A 21306-nucleotide genomic window follows, 5' to 3' on the forward strand; every position below is an offset into this window, starting at 1 on the left:
AACTCAGCCCCAAATGGCCTCGCTATAAGTTATCTGTCCTGATAAACAGGATCCTTTAGGGATTAAAGAAAAACAATCATTCTCCCCCTCTCTTCAAACCCCAGCTGCCTTGTTCTTTTGGTATATTAGAAAGCTAAGGTAATTTAATGGAAAATGAGATTTCACAGATTCTTTGTAATTAACTACCCTTTCTATCCTTGCTGCAAAATTAGTTAAATTAGTCAATGCAAAATATGTTGAAATTTGAGCTTCAGTGCTTTCACACGGGCTATTTATATATGCGCGTTACAACAGAACTCTAGTGCAAGAATTAGCTTAGTATCATTTTCCAGGCTCAAACAGATAGGTGGTATGACCTAATAAAGTTGGTTGGGCCCAAGAGACTATACCCATTTCACATCCCACAAAAATCTCTAAGATTTGAACATTCTAACCGGCTGTTCCTTACCAAAGTTTGAGCATCTTCAAGAATAAGCACAAAAATTTATTTAAATCATGCAGAAAATGAGGGAAGAAATCACTGGGAAGCCTGTCAGAGGCAAGACAAAACTAAAACCTTGTTACCTGAACAAGTGGTGGTTTCCACCTTAGGTTTTTGAGTGGCGCAGGAGTAAAATTAAAAGAGCCTGTATGGCGTTTCTTCACTAATAGAGTAACGCCAGAAGGATTCTCACGGAGCTTCCTCACAAGGTTCTTCAGCTGCCATCCCACCTTCAAAACAAATCAAACAAACACTTAGAGTGTCCACTGCCCTACATCAGAGGCATGTAGATCAAATTACCTTCCATAACATCATTGTGGAAATCATTTTTCACCACAGAATTAGGAGGCCTTGGTTTGGCCAGAAGCTGTATAAGACTTCTCTGTTAGGATAGGCTTTTGGAGGCCATGGCAAAGGTGCTATAAAAATGCAGAGTTTCAGCGAACACTGTCTTCCATCCTGTAGCCTCTGAGATGAGAGAGCTACGTATAAATTACAATATCACTTGCTCTAAGTAAACCTTACACCCCCAACCAAACCCAAATGACATATTTTAAGAAATTACTTTGCAGGCAAAACATGGCAGAATAAGCCTATAAGATATAGGGGTGGGGGAAGGGAATTGCCTGACATGTCTACCAATACAGAGACACCTGAGTCTTGCTGAAAATATATGAAGGTATAACTGACTGATTAATGCTCCTCTTACCCTCAACCAGTGGCACAGCGTGGGCTGCCAGTGCTCAGGGTGGGGCAAGTGTTGCGCCCTCCCTGGTGGACTGGGCAGCTGAGATGGAGGCACGTGGCGGGGGTGTGTGTGTGCAGTCTATATGGAGGGAAGGGCGAGCTGGCCCAAACTTGTCAGCCAGTCCGGGGATGGGACGCACACAGGTCCCTTCACCAGTCACACAGAAAAGAAAGTACCGCCCCAGCTCCAAAGGCCCAGCCCGGGCACGGTTTGCCGCCCTAAGGCTTTGGAAGGCAGCAGAAGCTCAGTCATGTTGAGGGAGCTTGTCATGGAGGGTGCCTGGTTATGCCCCTCTCAGAATTTTGCCCTGGGGCCACCCCCCCCCTCTGCCCCCACACGCTACGCCACTGCCCTCAAATCTAGTGGTTTTGTGGTACTACCACACCACATGGACTTCCCTAAGAAACCAACAGATCGAAAACCATTGATAAAAGGGATTCTGCTATGATTTCCATCACTGGTGGCGTGTTTTCCCCATTTTTAGCAGATACTGTTTGTGCTGTCTTTGTCTGCTTGTCTGCAATTGTTTTTAAATATTTTAAACAGACAGGCAGATTATGAAATGGCTGGGCAAAGGACAGGGAGAGAGAAAGACTTGGTTTGCCATTAGGGGGTGGATGCTTCCCCCTGCTTTGGTGCACCCTCCAGCCCTAGAGGTCTCCATAAAGGTGCCAGTGCCAGAACTCTGAGGGGATTTTTGCCTATTTGGTATAAAGATGGGGTGTAGGTTGGCTAGGCACTAACACTATCAGTCCTGGAGCTACATTAGATATTGTTAACTGACCCATTGGTGAGCTTTTTCACTCACTTACATCTTTTCACATATTGTAAATTAATCGTCAATTGTTTGCTTGTTAGTGAAACTATGATGGATTTTTATAAAGTATTACAATTTAAACAGTTTATTTTCTGTGAGCTGTTTTGAGCAGAAATACATCTGTGGAATATGTGGCACATATAAACAAGCTGCCAATAACTATGATAGGGAGTTGGCTCACTTAAGCAGGCCCCCAAATCAAAGTCCCAGCACTTAATTTTGGGACGGGGAAGTTAGACAGCACATGGTCCCCAAATCAACAGCTGTGACTGCTGAGCAGTGGAAACCTTCAACTGGCAGCAAAGGCACAGTCTGCCATCTTCCCTACCTCACCCATTCTAGCCTGCTCAAAGGTGCAACTTTGTGCATGTGCCTAGAAAGGGTACTCACAGGAAATGGCTGTCATCAGCTCACCCAACCCAGGATATCCCTGACTAAACAAAGAAACAGTTCTAGATGCTGGTATTGCTTGACTGTTCAGCCCAGAATTTTCCAGAAGAGTCAAAATAGCAGATTCTTCTGACTTTACCTGCTTCCATGAAGGACATTGCAAATCTATAGTTATGTTCCAGGCCCACATTTAGTAAACTTTTCATTTGGTGAGCCCTATAAAACATCTAATCATTCTTAAATAGCCTCAGTACTCAAATGTTTTCAAACGGAATTGTATTTCTCAGGATTTTTATTTTTTAAAAAACAAGCTTAAGGGAATAAACTGATGGGAAAGTCATTATTTCCTTAATCAAAATGTTTTATGACCAACCTTTTATAAAAATTTCTAGCTGAATTTATAACATGAACTTGCTATTCTAGGGAAAACTGCCTTAATGGGAAAAGCACCATTCCAGCATTAACCCCCCCCCCCAAGAATTTAATTGAAAAGGCCAGTCACTGGTAAATGAAGATTAAAATCTGTCTTGTGAGCTTGCTCAGACTCTGAAAATTGCTTGGCTAAAAATAAAGGGAAACAAGAAATGCCCTTTACTCACCACAGTCTGGCGATTCACCTGGATCACTTCATCGCCTGCATGAATTTTCTGAGACCTATCAGCAGGAGACTGCAGAGGGCAAAAAGAGGAGTGCTGAAATTTTCATTGCTTTGTCACTTAAAAACTACTAAACAGCTCCTTGGCTGGTTTTTTTTTTTTAATTAAAAACCGCAGGATGACCTTGACAGAAAAACCAAGCAGATAGGCATGCCTGTGAGATTTCTATGCAAGTTACAGCTGCCATCTCCATCACTAGACATCACAGCTATCAATTAAATAACCAGCAAAAGGCTGGTCAATATGGCAGGTGAAGTGTGAGAGCAGGAAGGGCTTGTCTGAGAACATGGAACCCAGGTGGTGGTAGGTTCACACCATTAAGTGTGTGGCACTGAGAACAGGATCACCCTGCATTTTCAGATGGAGGGCAGGTATTGCTATCAGCTCAACAATGCATCATAATGCCGCTCTTTGCCATTCGCTCCTATAGGGACAACTAGCCATTTCCTTATATTGGAGATCATCACTGAGAGCAGCCAGTGGTGACCATGCCACTAACTGAGAATAGCACCTGCTTCTATCTACATAACCCCACCTTTATATTTGCATAGCCACGCCTTAGGTTCTATTTCAAGGGCTCCTCTATATAGTGCAAGTGAACGTTTGGGACTGGCATATCCTTTCTATACAAAACAAAAGCAGCAGCAAGTGCCCGAAACTGTTGAAACTGTGATCTTAATCAATAAACCCTTAATCAGATTTTAGATGTCGAGCAAACAAAACAAAAGTTTGCCTAAGGTCTCACAGGGCCACAAACTCTGCTGTGATTTTCTGCTGCCAAAACCAAAAGCTCCTTTTGGCTAACCTGGCTTGTCCTGATGCGAGAGGTCAAGCAGAGCTTCAGCAGGAACAGTTTTTGTACCATCACAAGGATGAGCAATGCAAAGCTTATCCTTGTCACAGAGGTGTTAAAGGCACAGGAGGTGCAGGAAAGGAACACAAGGAGCTTCTTTGGCTATACTATCCTTGACTGTTTGTCCAACTAGACCTGAACTGTCCATTCCAGTGGTGACTGGGGACCACTGGGACTGGCAGGGCAGAGTTCTATAAGCCTGCTGAGTTCTGAAAGCAGCAACACCGAGACCAAGGAGGAGGAAGCTTGCAAGCAGTGCCGCCCCACAGACTGGTTGTAAGTAAGAAGGCAGGCTGGTGAGGCAGCATCTCATTCACCATAACAGACCAGCCTCCACTGGTCCACTCTTACTGCCAAGAGCTGTCCAGGATTGCAAGTAAAGGTCTTCCCCATCCTTTGAACTAGATATACCAGGGATTGAACCTGGGACTTTCTGTGTTTCCACTGAACAGTAGCCCCTCCGTGAAATCTCTTTGCATCAGGAACTGGCAAATCTACTCTGACTGCCAGAAAGAGGGTGGTGGGGAGATTAAGACAAAACCAAAAGCACACGCAAACATGGAATAAATCTCTAGGAGTGCTACAAGCTCCCAACCCACCAAACAAGACATAGAACACTTAGTAGAAAGCCTTTTCTTTCACACAAACACACAGAAAGCCAGCTTCAGACACTCTGAGATCTGTAATTTTTATGTACTACTTAAGAACTTCCATTATTAAGCAGAATGTTTAATAAAATAAAATATGCTGTTTGGGTTGTTGTTGTTCTTAAAGGAGTTACTTCACATCACTTGTGTATCTAAGGAAAATTCTAAGGAATATGAGTCACATGTTCACAGTCAGCAGTTGATGGTGCTACAATCAAGTGACAACTTGCATGGATTTTACCAGGGTCAGAGAACCTCAGGCGTCCCAGATGTTGATGGACTCCAAATCCCATCAACCCACATCCAAGGGTCAGAGATGATGGGAAGATGTAGTCCAGCAATCACAAATTCCCCATCTTTAGATTAAATTGTTCTCACAGATCCAACAGGGTCTTAGTATTACCCTGCATCATGTCCTCTAATTGCAAACTCAAGGCAAACGCCAAAAGTTATTTGGCCAAAAAGGGGCAACCATGGAATACTGAGCTTTACTTGGAAAAGAAAATGAACTATCCTCAAGGGAAACATGGCTGACTGGCTCCCTAACACAGGCATGCCCAAAGTCCGTTTTGGGGGCCTAATCCGGCCCACCAATCAGTTCAATCTGGTCCCTGCGGCAGTTTATTTCCTGGGGTAAAATCCTTAAAAAAAACCTTAACAAGTTCAACCCTAAAAAAAGGTCAAGAACTTTGGTCAGCCCTTTGGTCGGCCCCCACGGCCCTTCACGTCACCAAATCTGGCCCTCTTTGAAAAAGTTTGGACACCACTGCCCTAAGCAGAAGCATTCCCAACTGCAACATGTCGTCTTGGGTCCCATTTGTCATCTCAGATTTTAAAGGAGGCAGCTTACATATTTCTGTTGTGAGTCCTTGGATCATAAATTCAAGCAATGGGAATGAGCCCCAGTCTGTGTTGCAAAAGAGTCACAAACCAAAATTATTTTGACAGAATGAGAGAGAGAAGTACTGTTGCAAAAAAGGGGGTGTTTTCATTACTTGTTGAGGCACAGCTAGGTAGCTACATGACACAGTCATGCTGAAAACCTATAAATCTGAGGAAGAGATTTAAGGCACAGCATGGACCAGGCAGGGAAAGCTTCCCCTACTTGAGCTTTCCCACCTGAAACTGCTTAATCCTAGCACTTTTCTCTAAGCAGGGGTCACCTCTGAAACACAGGGCCACCCCAGGGGGAAGGGAGACAGAGAAGTGCATGAAGTCATTTCAGAATGGGAAGTATGGAGGAAGGGAACAGCTTCCATATCACGCTTTAGAGCTATGTGTGCACACAACTTTCTATATAACAGTAACCCGGTTATATCACATGGTCTACCACTGCCGTATACTTAGGCCCTGACAAAGCAAAAACACTAAGCGAGCCTTTCCCAACCTCACTCTCTCCAGTTGTTTGCTGGACTCCAAATCCCATCAGCCCCCGTCACCATCACCTATGCTTGGGGATGATGGGAGTTGCAGTCCAACATCTGGAGAGAACAAGGTTGGGGAAGGCTGAACTAAACCAACTGGGAGTTTTAGCAGAACACCCCCCAAAAACTTTAAAAACCTTTAAGAACAACAGATTCTAAGACATACAATTTTAGTTATTTATGCTGCTATACCCCTGAACACCACGTTCCTTTTGTTTTAAAACCTGTCTCGAGCACACATGAAGCATTTTAGTTTGCATGTTCTTTACTGCTTACTCATCTAACAAAAAGCTTGCAAATTTAACTAGATTTCTCTTAATAGTAGGGAACATGCTGCAGGGTCAATTATGTGTACTGAAAGATAGAGGTGTTAAAAAACTTTTATCACAAATATCCTAACTAAGCCTGTTGTCTGCCTTGTTAACTATCAGCAAGCAGCAGTTTGGCACCTAAATATTTACTCTGTTCTGTCCAGGAGACAGCACTCTCCTGCAGCTGTTGCTTTAAATGTCTCCAATGCCATTATGACCACTTCACATCCAGTGATACTCCTGACATCCCACTCATAGAGAAAGGAAAAGGTACTAAGCTAATGTGTGACTCATAGAACTGAAACAAATGTCTCATTTCCTCTGTTCCCTTATCAAGGGAAATGGAGGACAGGACAATCCCCTTGGGCTACCTGGGATGAGAACTGAAAGCCTCATTAGGAAAGACTCCCTCACCTTTCACCATCTGATCTGACGCATTCCGGGGGGCAAAAACTACAGCAGCAGCACCTTCATAAAAGAAAGCTATTGGGAAAGTGAGGCAAGATGCCTGGGAAGACAGGGAACCTCCAGTGGGCAACTCCCTTTTCCCTTGGAACGGAAACACCTATTTGGCAAAGAATCCAACAGACGATCTCTCCGAGTACGCAATCATAGACGTCCAAAAATGTGCACTGCGCATACCAAGGAATATCTGTCAGGATTACGAAAATCCGTTTGCAAAAGCTCTCAAAGAAACAAACAATACAGCTCTCTAGGCTTGCATCATGAGTGTTTGTAAGATGACTGGAAAGCTCTGTTTGGGTCAGATCATTCCCACCAAAAGCAGGAAATCATAAGCCGTTAAAAACAACTGGGAAATCCTGTCACCTGACTGGAATCGGACACGTCTCGCTCCTCTTGAATAACTCATATCTACCATCTCAGGCTCTCCTTTATCTACACTATTGGATGGACAGTGAATGAGAAGCAGCAGCAACTGCAATGTCTAGTCTCCACGTCTGAAAGGAATCATTCTACTAATTGTAAATCACTTGCTCCTCTGTGGAGATATGCAGTCCCCAAGAAAGGAAGCTAGGATTTTTCAAGCAAGCTCTAAGAGAGATAAAGGAGATCCAGAGGTTTATGACTGCTAACCTGCTGTGTTTTCTTTAGGGAAGGAGGGAATCAGTAACAGTCTGCATGCTTATAAAATTCTGAGATATATGTGCCATGCAATCCAGGAACTTTTATTCAAACTGTAACTCAAAGTCATCAGATATTCTGACAGATTTAAACACTTGCACATGTATAAGTTTTTAAAGCTTTACAATCAGCATCAAAATCTGTATTTTCATTCTCAACTCTGCCAAGCGCTGTCTTTCAGTTCAGCAGAAATGTTATCATTCAACCAGCCTTTCCCTTTTGACCATTCAGAGGTTTTGCAATTAAAAAGATCTGTTTCTGTTATCTTGAAAAATGTGTTTGTCCCAGGAAGCAAACGGAATCTTACATTCTATTACTAGTCTAAACATCCTGCTGCTGCTTTTATAAAGGACAGAGCACATTATGGAAGTACATATTTGCTCACCCAGCATTTACTAGACCAAACACTATAAGCGCTTTACTCAACAATAGTTCTGGTAATTCCAGTTATTTCAAACCCCAGTGGCATTTTGAAACACTCTTCTCTATTTGCATACTGCAAACTAAACTAAGGGGTTGATATTAGACAGGCAGACACCATCAGACAAGCACACACTTAATTACCACAGTCAGTGATAAGTTAATGATAATGTTGCAAAACCCAAATAAATAAAAATATGACTTCAGAATCTGCTTTTAATCAAGTTTGCTTCTTGGATCTCATCTTCATCTAAGATAGCTTTAATTAATTCTGTTTGGAGGAAAACATTAAAAAATACTCACGTTTTCTGTTGTTCCAGTAACAACATGCAATCCATCGTAAGTAGATTTTATATACATTCCCTAAGATGGATAGTTAAAAAGATAAATTTAGCACAACAGTAATTATAGCGCATCCACAATTATATTGAGGCTCTATAGAGACAACTATTTATGAAGAGCAACTTTTTCCATAATCCCACTCTGGCACCAGTCCCAATGAAACACTGTTTAACTGTGTAAACCCGGTCACCAACCTTTTTGGACTCATGGACACACTGAAGGATTTGTCAGTGGCATCCAACACATACTGCAACCAAGCAGACACCACAAACTATTTACTGATATCAACAGAATGCTGCTTTCAGGTCTAATTTCAGCAGGGAGACAGGCCAGGAGGTGGCAGGGTGCTGTGGACACCAAGAAAGTCCTCTGGGGGCACCATACCGGCCACCCCTGGTATAAAAGGAGTGAGAGAGTGTCTCACTGCAGATAAGGGGAAAAGTTCATCAATTCAAATCCTCTTTTCTAATGGGAATTGCTTATCTTGAGTCTCATGCAACTCAACAGAATAGCAAAACTGAAGAAGGATCTGATCTAGACAATTTTACTCCTAGGGTGACCTGGATAAGGAAAATGTCTTGGATTGCAAGGCTGAGCCAAGGATCCCTTTTGGGTTTCCCCTTCAGTCCTTTAAAGAATTGCATGTGAAGGTATAGAATCACAGAATTGTAGAGTTGGCAGGGACCATGATGACTGATAAGAATGCATCCTTTTGTGTAGTTAAAATAAAATATTTCCCCACCATCACACACCATCACACCATCACACACCCACCATTCCCCACCATCACACACCATCACACCATCACACACAGCTCCAAGTCATTGTGGAGGTGTACTATCCAATGGGTGTCCATGAGAGCAAAACCAAAATATACACATTTGTTGCCAGGAGCTATTTGTAGCTTCTTCCCATGAGCTACACAAACAAAAATTGGCAAAAACAGTTTGACTCAGAGACCCTGATTGGCTGGGAGACAAACTGACAGACAAAATGAAAACACAATATGTTAATTTTCCAAGGTATACAACAATGTCTCCTTAAAACCTGTTGTCTGGATACAACGTAAGCAACCTTTCTTGATAAACACACAATATATGCAGAATTCGGCTCTTTTTTGGTGCAAAACATTTTCTGAGGAGGGTATACACCACTTGAACAGCTCTGCTTACCTCAAACTTATTGCCACTGAAAGGGGAAGGTCTTTATTGTCTAGTTTTTACGTTATTAAACTAAATAACTTGTTCCTTCTGTCAGCATCTTGACATTTGCATTCTTAGTAATGTTACAGCTCAACAGCAGCAGTAATGGCTTCCTTACAAAGGTATCAATGCTAGTATGGAGCTCTCTGTTGTAAGATCTTCTCCACCCCTCTAGGTACACAGGGATACTGAACAGTAGGATCCCCTATTCTTTGTAGAAAAGATTGGAAGTTCCTGTGCACGTGGAGTTCTGGAACTCACACCAGTTTCATCACATTAGCCTTCAAGAACTAGGCCACTATAAATGCACTTGAAAAAATGCTAAGTGGGCAGCAATTCAGGATTTGAGGAAGGAAAACATTCTTACCAGGCCTTCCCCAGGTTTGATGTTAGTTAAATGAACCTCCTCGAGACACGCACCCTGGCTCATCAACGGATCAGTTGTAGATCGGATGGTCTTATCGCAAATTCCATTTAGAACCTTGGACTAAAACAAAGGAAGAACACCAGGATTATTTTTGCCTTACAACAAAACGCAGCCCCTCTGTCCTCCCCGCAAGTAAAGGGGTCACGGCATCCAGATTTATAGGCTGCAGCAGCTGCCAGCACTACCTTTCATCAACTACATCTGGTAAGAAAGCTGCTGGTCCTTTGTGACATATTCAAATCCTGCAGCTATAATTCAGGCCTTTGTAACTTGAAGCAAGGCCACTAATGAGCTCCACAAAGGGCTGCTCTTGTTTACAGTTGGGAAGCTTTGGATACTGAAGAGCACAATGGCCTACTCCTTAAAGGAAGAGGGTCAGAGCATCATATGCACCAACGCCTTGTTCAGAGTCCAATTGTATATGACCTTTAAAGCCCTAAATAGCTCAGATTCTTGGAGACTCCATCCACTCTTAAATCCTAAGACTTTCATCATCACTGATCAAGAACATCGTCTCAGTTTTATCACTTATGCACCAAATCATTAAAAAAGGAAATGCAAATGTGTGTTTTCTTTGTGGTTCCCCTCAACAATAACATCCTTTCCCCCTGGAATCTCACAAAAATCCACATTAATTAAGAATTTCTCCCCTCCCCCACCCATAAGCATTTAAAGACTTTTCTATTTGGGTACGGTTAATTAGATCCATGCAGGTGGAATTTTTAACATTTTATTTTTAATTCATTTTTTTATTTTTCACTGTTAGGTAAGCTGCCTTTATTTCAAAATAATGATGTACAGTGGTGCCTCGCAAGACGAAAAGAACCCATTCCACGAGTCTCTTCGTCTTGCGGTTTTTTCGTTTTGCGAAGCAAGCCCATTAGCGGATTAGCGCTATTAGCGGGCTTAGCGGATCAGCTGATAAGCGGCTTAGCGGATCAGCTGATAAGCGGCTTAGCGGATCAGCTGATAAGCGGCTTAGCGGATCAGCTGTTAAGCGGCTTAGCGGATCAGCTGATAAGCGGCTTAGCGGATCAGCTGTTAAGCGGCTTAGCGGCTTGGGGAAAAGGGGGGGGAGGAAAAAAACCCTGCAGGAACTCGCAAGACATTCCGTCTTGCGAAGCAAGCCCATAGGAAATTCGTTTTGCGAAGCACCTCCAAAATGGAAAACCCTTTCGTCTAGCGGGTTTTCCGTCTTGCGAGGCATTCGTCTTGCGGGGCACCACTGTATGTTTGGGGTTTTTTGTTGGATGGGGGAAATTAAAATTTATTGTAAAACAGCAATAAAAATTTAAAGATTCACCAAACAGCTAATACATATAGGATGGTGCCTTGACATTCTGAGAACAATGTAGGCAAGGTGAGAAGCAGCTGTTGTGAAGTTTAGCAGTGCAGCAAACAATTTGCATACACAAGGCCCCTAAACAAGAGCTAGGGCATCTCATTTTTAAATGGATGGCAGCCAGCAAGGTTGTAAAAAAGAAGAGCCCCAATACCTTAGAAAAGGCATTGACAGACAAAAAAGATGGGTGGGATGTATGGGGATAGCAATCTGACTCAGTATACGTAATATTTAACAAAATGACTAACACACAAGCGATTTTTTACAGTTAAATAAATAAATAAAAGCAAAAACAAAAAGTGTAGTAACCACTGCAATGCATATATGGAAAAATTGGGGGCGGTGGACGGTAAAATGCTCTTTAATTGTTCTATGTTCAATTGAAATGAGTGTGTGTGTTTATTTTTAGCTATTGTGAATTCCTAAGCATCTATCAGCAGGCGGAAGGCCTTATCAAAGAACACAGCCTGATTCATGCCAAAAGCAGGAAGAGATGATTAACCACTGCAAAAATATAACAAGCATGTCAATGCATCCCTCTTCCAGTCACAAGACTACTGCAAAAATATTTGGGAAAACTCCCTTTCAGACCAAGTGCAATTAGAAACCATAAGCAGTGCAGGTCTTCTGTAAGAACGAGGTACATTTGCTGCCACACTGACAGCTTTACTGCTCCTGGGCTTTTGAATGTTTGGGTGTCAGGACTTTTTCATGTGTCAGAATGCTAATGTATGCCTATGCAATAATGTTTGAAGAATTAGCCGGCAACTCCTTAGGCAAGCAAAACAAAATAAGCCCTCAGTTTGTTACTTTAGTATTTCAGCAGTAAATTATAAAAAGCGGTGTGTTTCATTTATATACCTTGAAGCATAGCAGCAGCAATTAGCTTCATTCCACTTGCTCCAAAGTGTCACACTACAAGTGACTTCAGATCTCTTGCACTTCCTGATTCCCACTCTTCTCTATCATCCAATAAGGAACTTGTGCTTCTTCCCACGAGACACGGGGCAGGAGTTCCATCTCGGATGATAGAGAAGAATGCAATGCAAGCAGCACAAGGTACGTGAGCTCCGTTAACACACAAAGCTTCTTTTCAAATCAGTATTGTCTCTTAAGACCAGTTTTGAACAGGAAGGCATTCAAAGAAAGAGTTTAAACAGAAACTTTTGCACTTACTACACTGAGAACTTTATCTTCCATTTCAGACACAGGGCAGTCCTTTTTTAAAAAAGAGAGAGAAAGCAAATATTCTATTAGCGGAAGACCCTTATGCAGCAGTAAACTGACACTTTTGACACTGCTGACTTGTACAGTAAGTCAAAGATGTGTGGAATACAGTTGACATTTAGATGCCTTTGGCAACGGTCCAGAGAGGCTTGCTCTCCATGCAGAAACACAGTTACTCACATGCAGCAACGATTCCCTTCATGCAAACAGATTCTGCATGCACCTTCTACAAGAAAAACCCAGTGGAACCCAAGGAATCCATTTTACATTTGCAAGAAAATTCACAGGTGATTCTGGCAACATATCTGCACCTTCCATGATCTGATTCCGCTAACAAGAAATATAAGCATATCACATCTAGCACACATGGTCCTCTCTATCACACAGCCTTTACTCACAAGAGGTAAAATGATTTGTTAAAGAAACAAGAGGGTCAAACAGAGGTCATCTAGCTCAGTATTGTCAACACTGGCTGGCAGCAGCTCTCCACAGTTTCAGAGAGGAGGTAGATGTTTTGCCCGGCCAGGGTGGCGCTGTGGGTTAAACCACAGAGCCTAGGACTTGCCAATCAGAAGGTTGGCAGTTCGAATCCCCGTGACGGGGTGAGCTCCTGTTGCTCGGTCCCTGCTCCTGCCAACCTAGCAGTTTGAAAGCACGTCAAAGTGCAAGTAGATAAATAGGTACCGCTCCAGCGGGAAGGTAAACGGCATTTCCGTGCGCTGCTCTGGTTCGCCAGAAGCGGCTTAGTCATGCTAGCCACATGACACCGGAAGCTGTACGCCGGCTCCCTCAGCCAGTAAAGCAAGATGAGCGCAGCAACTCCAGAGTCGTCCGTGACTGGACCTAATGGTCAGGGGTCCCTTTACCTTTACCTGGAGACAGCAGGGACTGAACCTGGGACCTCTGGCATAAGAAGTGTGTGCTCCGCCACTGAGCTACAAGCCTTCCCTTTCAACATGCACTTTACAACATGCATTGTGCCTTTCATGAACAGAAGGCATTTCTGCTCACACAAGGGGGGCAGGGAGCTCTGATTTATGCTGGTCCCCCCCCTTTAACAGTACACTCCGACACTGGATCCCACTCTGCTCTGAAAGGTCTTCGAGATTTTTTTTTTGGGGGGGCAATGTTTGGAAGCTGTGGCCAGGAAAGCTCTACTGTACCAGTGAAACTCCATTTGCACTTCTTGATTCAGAATGTGTGCACACATTTAAAGCCTTTGGTCGTGTGTGTGTGTATACTTTTAACACAAAAATAAAAGAACCCTCTCCAAACACGCCACTGAAAGAATTCAAGCCAAAGTATTATTTACTCAGCAAAAACTACAAGGAGACTTTGAACTAAAAGAAGCTCGTTTAGAAGATTATAGTGTTTTCTCTACTTTTGAAACAGTGCATAAGCAGAAATTTCAAGATGGACAGCCTAGCTTAAATCTAGGGGAGACTTTAAATACTTAGCATTCAATCCAAGATGGGAAGGGGCATGGCCAGTGAGCAGCCATGTTGCTAAATTCTGGGCAACAATGCTACTTTTCAGGGAAGACTGCCTCTCAAAGTGGTTTACATTCATATAAATATATAACAGTAAAATATTTAAAACTTAACATTATCTAATTTTGTTTTAAAATTATAAAACTGGAGGAAGACAAAATAGGTCATTTAAAATACATCTCAACATTCGCAATGTCCTAAATCAACCCCCAAAGGCCACAGTAAAGAAATGAGCATTTAAAATATATTTAAAATAGAACCAGAGATGTGCCCCGTCTACTATAAAGTTTTATAACTGAAGGGGCTACTGCAGAAAACACACATAGCTACGCATAATGAGAACTGGTTTATCACAAGGCAGCCTTTATACCACACTGGTCGATAAAAAGAAAATTCAAATAAAGGAAGCATTACAAATTATCTAGGGAAGATTACCGTATTTTTCGTCCTATAAGGCGCACTGGCCCATAGGACGCACCTCGTTTTTTGGGGGGGAAATGAATTTAAAAAAATTATTCCCCCCCCCCAGCCCTGGCTGCCCGTGCTTCGGGGCGACAGGCTGCCGCCCCAAGCCTTGCACACCCGGTGGGACCTCCTGCCAGGCGCGCGAGGCTTGCAGACACTCGCCCGAAGCAAGGGGAGCCCTCCGAAGGGCTCCCCGTGCTTCGGGCGACAGGCTGCCGCCCCAAGCCTCGCGCACCCGGTGGGACCTCCTGCCGGGCGCGCAAGGCTTGCAGACACTCTCCCGAAGCAAGGGGAGCCCTCCAAAGGGCTCCCCGTGCTTCGGGCGACAGGCTGCCGCCCCAAGCCTCGTGCACCCGGTGGGACCTCCTGCCGGGCGCGCGAGGCTTGCAGACACTCGCCCGAAGCAAGGGGAGCCCTCCGAACGGCTCCCCGTGCTTCGGGCGACAGGCTGCCGCCCCAAGCCTCGCGCACCCGGTGGGACCTCCTGCCGGGCGCGCGGGGCTTGCAGACACTCGCTCGAAGCAGAGGGAGCCCTCCGGAGGGCTCCCCGTGCTTCGGGCGACAGGCTGCCGCCCCAAGCCTCACGCACCCGGTGGGACCTCCTGCCGGGCGCGGGAGGCTTGCAGACACTTGCCCAAAGCAGGGAGAGCCCTCCGGAGGGCTCCCCGTGCTTCGGGCGACAGGCTGCTGCCCCAAGCCTCGCGCACCCAGTGGGACCTCCTGCCGGGCGCGCGAGGCTTGTAGACACTCGCCCGAAGCAGGGAGAGCCCTCCGGAGGGCTCCCCGTGCTTCGGGCGACAGGCTGCGGCCCCAAGCCTCGCGCACCCGGTGGGACCTCCTGCCGGGCGCGCAAGGCTTGCGGACACTCGCGGGGGCTGCAGGCTGCTGCCCGCAAGCCTTGTGAGCCCGCGGGTACTCCCACCGGGCTTGCAAGGCTTGGGGATAGCTTCCTGAAGCCTGGAGAGCAAGAGGGGTCGGTGCGCACCGATGCCTCTTGCTCTCCAGGCTTCAGCGAAAGCCTGCATTCGCCCCATAGGATGCACCCAGATTTCCCCTTCATTTTTGGAAGGGAAAAAGTGCGTCCTATGGGGCGAAAAATACGATAATGCTTGTACATGGCCCAAATTTTCATAAAATATGGCCCACATACCCATGCTATAAAATGCTGCAGAGTAACTGGGTGACTTATAGGTGTGGAGTTTTACAACAAGCTAAATTAATAGCCTTACCATGTAAATAATTCCTAAAAACAACACTGGGAGGGTTTTGGTTTTCCCCCCAGTGTCGACTGTGGGAGGCCAGAGCAACAAAACTTGGCAACGGTCTCCATACACCTGCTTCCTCTAATGATTTCTAAAAATCCCCAGGACTCCAATTTGTTCTGTTACCAAGCTACATGTAAAATTGTATTGCGGTTACTTCCACACACCCAACATTTTGCCCTCCTTTTTGTAAAATGTGGATGGAACAAGGTCAGATGGAGATTGGTTGGTGGGTTATATACACAGTGTATCAACTGACCTTCTGAACAGTGGTAGTAAGATCCAAGCAGAGCTGAATGATTTTGTTCTTAGTCACAGAAAAGTCAGCTATCCCTGTAAACGGCGTCCTGTGGTAAGAAAAGAATGCGTCTTTAAGAAAAAAGAGAGGCCACACAACAGTAGTCATTACCACAAGCTTAGTATATTTAATAACAGGTCTGCTATGAACTCCCGTGCTTGTTGTTTTAAAAGAAAACCTTTTTAGTTAGGTCTTAACTCTTTTTATGGCTGCTTACAATGACCACACTTATGCCCTAATCCAGATATCGAAAACTCTGCTTGCAATGAGTTCTCATCTCACCCGGTTCTTCTGATCACGGGAAAGTCGAGGTTTGTCCCGCTTTCACGTTGTGCTTTGCCAAAAGTGGTGGCGTAAGGACAGAAAGGGGAAAGCAAACCAGGAAAGGCCACAACATATAGCAGCCCTGAAACTAAGTAACTGGTCCACAGTATTCAAAAGAAAGATTTGCGATGAAGTTATTACATATTTACATACTACATATACTAAGACAGTCTCTAAGCAGTTCACCAAACAACAAATACAATACAGTGGTACCTCGGGTTACATATGCTTCAGGTTACAGACTCCACTGACCCAGAAATAGTACCTTGGGTTAAGAACTTTGCTTCAGGATGAGAACAGAAATTGTGCTCCGGTGGCACAGCAGCAGCAGCGGGAGGCCCCATTAGCTAAAGTGGTGCTTCAGGTTAAGAACAGTTTCAGGTTAAGAACGGACCTCCAGAATGAATTAAGTTCTTAACCCAAGGTACCACTGTATGCACATACTGTATTATAAACAATGAAATTGGAAAGGGGGGGGGGGACTACAATATAATGTGGATGAAGAAAGAATGCAGAGAGCTGCCAGTCAACAGCTCCAAGCCCTGGTTAAAAACAAAATCCATTCCAGCTTCTCAACAAGATCCTGTCATTTCCACAATCTCTCTCATGATGTCTCTTCCTGTCACACTATCAGGGTTCTTTGGAGGGCTGGCAGGATGTGAGAGACTTTTGTGTTTATCTCGGGCCTCAAACTGGGGAAATATCCGCAACTGTCTCCATAGATCAGCCTTCACCAGCCTGCTGCACTCCAGCTGTTTTGGGACTACAATTCGTATCTGCCCCTGGCAGTACAGTCGTGCTCGATGAGGCTGATGGGAGTTGCAGTCCAAGACAGATTGCAGGCACAAACTTGATGAAAGCTACCTTAACTTATCAACAGTATTATCCAGAAGATGAAAGGAATGCTTTCTGCCTCCTTCACTTCTCTGGGACGACTCCAAATTCCCTTTTATCCCATAGTGGAGAAACAGAAAATTCAGGCTGCAATCCTAAACCACTTACCTGCGATGAAACCCCACTAAATTCAATGGGATTCTTTTCTGAATAGCTATGTATAGGATTTCACTGTAAGTCATGGAATGATTATATTTCATTGTTGTTTTAAGGGAATTTGGGTCAAGTATGGCCCAATGCAAAGTGGCAAACTTCCATGTAATCCTTCCTTGCAGTAGCATATGGGAAAACAGTACCACTTTGAGGTGCAATATTATTTACTGTACTTTTTAAAAAAATTAACAGGATTTATATACCATTTAATCGTCAAAAACTCTACACAGTTTATATGAAGATAAATTAAAATTGCTGATAAAATCAGATGTTAAAAACAAGTTAGCCTAAAAATAAAATAAAAATCAGCTGTTTTTAAAATACGCATTATAAAATAAAATTAGATATTAAAATAAGTGTTGTATTTACATATCTGTATAGACTTGCTGAAACAAAGCATTTTTAACAGGCACCAAAATAGTACAGCGAAGGCACATGCCTAATATCAATAGACAGGGAGTTCCAAAGTGGAGGTGCTGTCATGCTGAAGGACACTTGGAAAAGTCCTACTTCCACACTTAAGATACTGCAAGATAAATGCTATTTGTAAGCAAAGACTCCCTGGAAGGCAAGCAAGGAAAAATGTCTATGTCCCAGCTTCCCTTTAAAGTCTGCCTTGGCGGGGGGGGGGGGTGTTTGGAGGGGGAGGTTGGAGGAGGGAATACAATTCTTAAAAGATATGGATTACCTTCTTATTGTTTGTGTTTAAAAGCATACAAGATATCCTACCTGTCCAGCCACGTCAGCAAAGCCTTAGCAGCACCAATAAGCTCCACCACTGAGGTAAGGAATTCATTAGGAGGCTTGCGTGAGGTATTTCCATCATAATTTGAACTTTTCCTCCGGCTGCCAATGTAGTTTTGCAGATTGTTGGAAGAAGCTCGTAGCTTAAGAAGCAAGTTCTTCATGTTGTCCGTTTCGAGACCATAATTCTGTGGAAGAGATTTTAATTTTATTTCTTTATTTAAGCAGAAATCGTGTCTTTTCAAAGTATTTTTGAAAGCATGAGGCAAGCCGCCCTACAAAGGTGTTGGTAGTTGTCACGTGTCACATGTGTTCTTCCAGCATCCATCTCTTGGGTACATATGTATATATTCTTCAAAATATTAATAAACAAACAAACAAACAGCAACCTTAAACACAGTTTGCCGAATTTGGTCCTAGTTTGCATTCCTGAATTTGCAAACCCTAGTTACCCAGGTTCAGTTGAAAGTAAAGTATGGCTTGTTGAGAGTAAGTGGTAAATTCACAAAAGTGTAGAGAAGGGGTCGGCAAAGTTTTTGTGGTTTAGGCCAGTTCACCATCCCGCAGGCACCGCGCTGGGCCGGCGTGCGCACACACACGCATGTGCAAACGCTATTTCCAACGTTCCTTCTGGGGTGGAGGAGGCTTGTGCAGCATCCCATTGGCTGCAGGAGCTTCCTGCAGCCAATGGGAAGCCAACCAGCATTGCAGAAGGTGGTTCCCACTCTGCTCTGTGCCAGTATAGCGTGACGCATGAGAGCCAACCGAGTGGGCGGTGGGGGTCCATGGGCCTTAGTTGCCGACCCCTGGTGTAGGGGGCAAAGGGAGGAAGCAACATACAAGTGAGGGGCTTCTGTGTGTAATGCCACCCCGCCACCCCACACCCCTATTTCAAAAAACTGCTTTAACCATAATTTGAAGCTGGTTTCTGTTTTCCTATGATGCAGTTCAAGAGCTATGAAAACTTCAAAGCTGGATGCAGCCAAGACCACAGGCAGACATGTACACAGGCAAATGATAAACTTACAATTCCAGTCCCTAAAATTCTATCATCTGTACACAGCCAGCAATTGAGGATAAGTTTTTTTCTACATAAGGCAGCTCTCAGGCACTAAGAGGTTTAATAAATAAATAAAGCAAGCATTTAAACACAGTAGTAATGTAAACCAACCACCTTTCAAAATTACTTATAAACAAGCATGACAAGTTGTTCCAATGTGAGTCCTCCATCAGTTTTTTTCCATTCCCTTTTATAGGACACCAAGAGATTTGTTTTTGTTATTAGGCTGCTTTACCTCCCACACGCTTTAAATCCGGTTACTGGCCAAGTTCTTCCAGCTATATATACAAGCCAACACAGGCACTCTTTTCTATTAACCCTCAAATGCTGCTAATGGGCAAGGAATCCCCTCTAAACATCACCCCCTCTAAGAAAGGGTAAAAGCGCTCAACAGTGAGCCACTGTTTGGGTCAAGCAAGTTGCAACAATCATATGGCACGAAACAAAGAGTTTTCTTAGCTGCTGAATTCTCAGGGTCTATATTTCAAATAATTAGGCGTCATTATAAAATGCGGGTGTAACTGCATGATTAACTCCTGCAAGCAATTATGCAATGAGGAACAACCCATTATTCCAGTTTATGTCTGCATTTGATTGTCATGCTAAACTGTAGCCCCGCATAATGTGACTGAGCCACAGCAAGCCTTGGGCGTTTGTTTTTACCCTTCTCCACATGTGACTGGGAGGAGGAATTTCGGTTTCCGCTTACTTAACCACAGCTTGCCATGTCATTCAAACATGGAACTGTGGTTATGCTTAACTATGGTTAGTTTCAGCAAGCTCACTTTGACGTTGGCAAGAAGATTACATATTTTAAACCAGGATTGCAAGCAGGGAGGATGAAAATCAATGATTTTTTAAATATATATATATATATATTTGAAAATCAGTTTTATTTAAATTGGACTTTTTTATTTAAATCAGATTTTTAAAATACAGTGGTGCCTCGAGTTACAAATGCCTCAGGTTAGAAACACTTCAGGTTTCAAACTCTGCTAACCTGGAAGAGTTACCTCGAGTTGAGAACTTTGCCCCAGGATGAGAAAAGAAATCGTGTGCCGGTGGCGCAGCAGCAGCAAGAGGCCCCATTAGCAAAAGCACACCTCTAGTTAAGAACAGTTTAAGGTTAAGAATGGACCTCCAGAAAGAATTAAGTTCATAACTAGAGGTACCACTGTAAAATGCTTTTGGGGGGAAAATGTTTCTAAAGACAGTTGTCTATTTAAGTTACATTATAATCCAAAGGCTATTCATCAGGAAATAAATATTTGTTTTAAGTTTTTCATGTGTACTAAAACTCAGTCTAAGGCTTTTTTTAAAAAAAAATAATCGTTTAACCACATCAGTTAACAAACATGGATACATATGCTAAAATGTTATTGTTTTGTTAAATAAACTGTTTAAATTGTTATTAAGAAAATGATTATTTTTCTCCTTCCAATAAAGTACAGCAGAAAAGTTGTCCAAATATAAACAATAATTTTATAATTACCTGTCTTTGTATTTCTAATAGTATAACCAAATTAGTAATTTTTGATATAACTGTAAAAACTACACTGAAAATTTATTATTCCAAAAATGAAACCTTCAGCTAGTTGTAAATATTAAGATTATAGCAGCAAGAATGAGTCTTCCTGTAAAAAAATGATTTAAATCAAGTCTTACTGACTAGTGATTTAAATTGTGATTTAAATCGATTTGATTTACCGTACATCAAATCCACCCTGGTAGCACGCCGGGGGTGGGGAACAGGACTGGAGCTGGTCAGCAGCACAGATTTTTATCTCCCGCAACCTCAACGTGCCATTTTTGGCAAGCGGGCAGTGCCACTCTCCTGTCAATCACCTGATGTCACAATCAAACCGTGTGACAATCAGCTGACTGTTGGGTCTTGCAGAGTGCTCTGCAAAGGGCTTTGCAGGCAGCTGCAACCCTGCTTTCACTTGAACCTTCCTTACCTGCCCCACATGTGTATGGCAGGTGGGTGTGGCTTGACCAAAATGTCCTCACAAGCAAAATATGAAGGCCCACACCTGCATTAATGACAATTTATTAGAACCTGACGATCCAACAAGCCATGTAATAAAAATAAATAAAAAAATGAGCAAAAGATTCTAAACACCTACTGTCTGCCACACTAGAGGAGGAGAAGCCAGAAGTCATATGAAAATATGTTCCAAGAAGGT

At 43.4% G+C, this 21306-nt stretch overlaps 1 protein-coding gene across 1 annotated transcript in view; it reads right to left on the reverse strand.

Annotated features, from left to right (window-relative positions):
* Positions 1–21306, reverse strand: part of CNKSR3 (CNKSR family member 3) — a 59517-nt gene that overhangs the window by 8226 nt on the left and 29985 nt on the right. The window contains exons 3-9 of the mRNA XM_081187442.1: positions 18046–18248; positions 15907–15994; positions 12380–12421; positions 9802–9921; positions 8194–8253; positions 3036–3104; positions 565–711 (exon numbers count right to left, since the gene is read on the reverse strand). Coding sequence (XP_081043568.1) covers positions 565–711; positions 3036–3104; positions 8194–8253; positions 9802–9921; positions 12380–12421; positions 15907–15994; positions 18046–18248 — 729 coding nt within the window. The remainder of the gene's footprint in view (positions 1–564; positions 712–3035; positions 3105–8193; positions 8254–9801; positions 9922–12379; positions 12422–15906; positions 15995–18045; positions 18249–21306) is intronic.

The sequence above is a fragment of the Podarcis bocagei genome (assembly GCF_964188305.1).
Source record: "Podarcis bocagei genome assembly, chromosome: 3".
In the NCBI taxonomy this organism is placed as follows: Eukaryota; Metazoa; Chordata; class Lepidosauria; order Squamata; family Lacertidae; genus Podarcis; species Podarcis bocagei.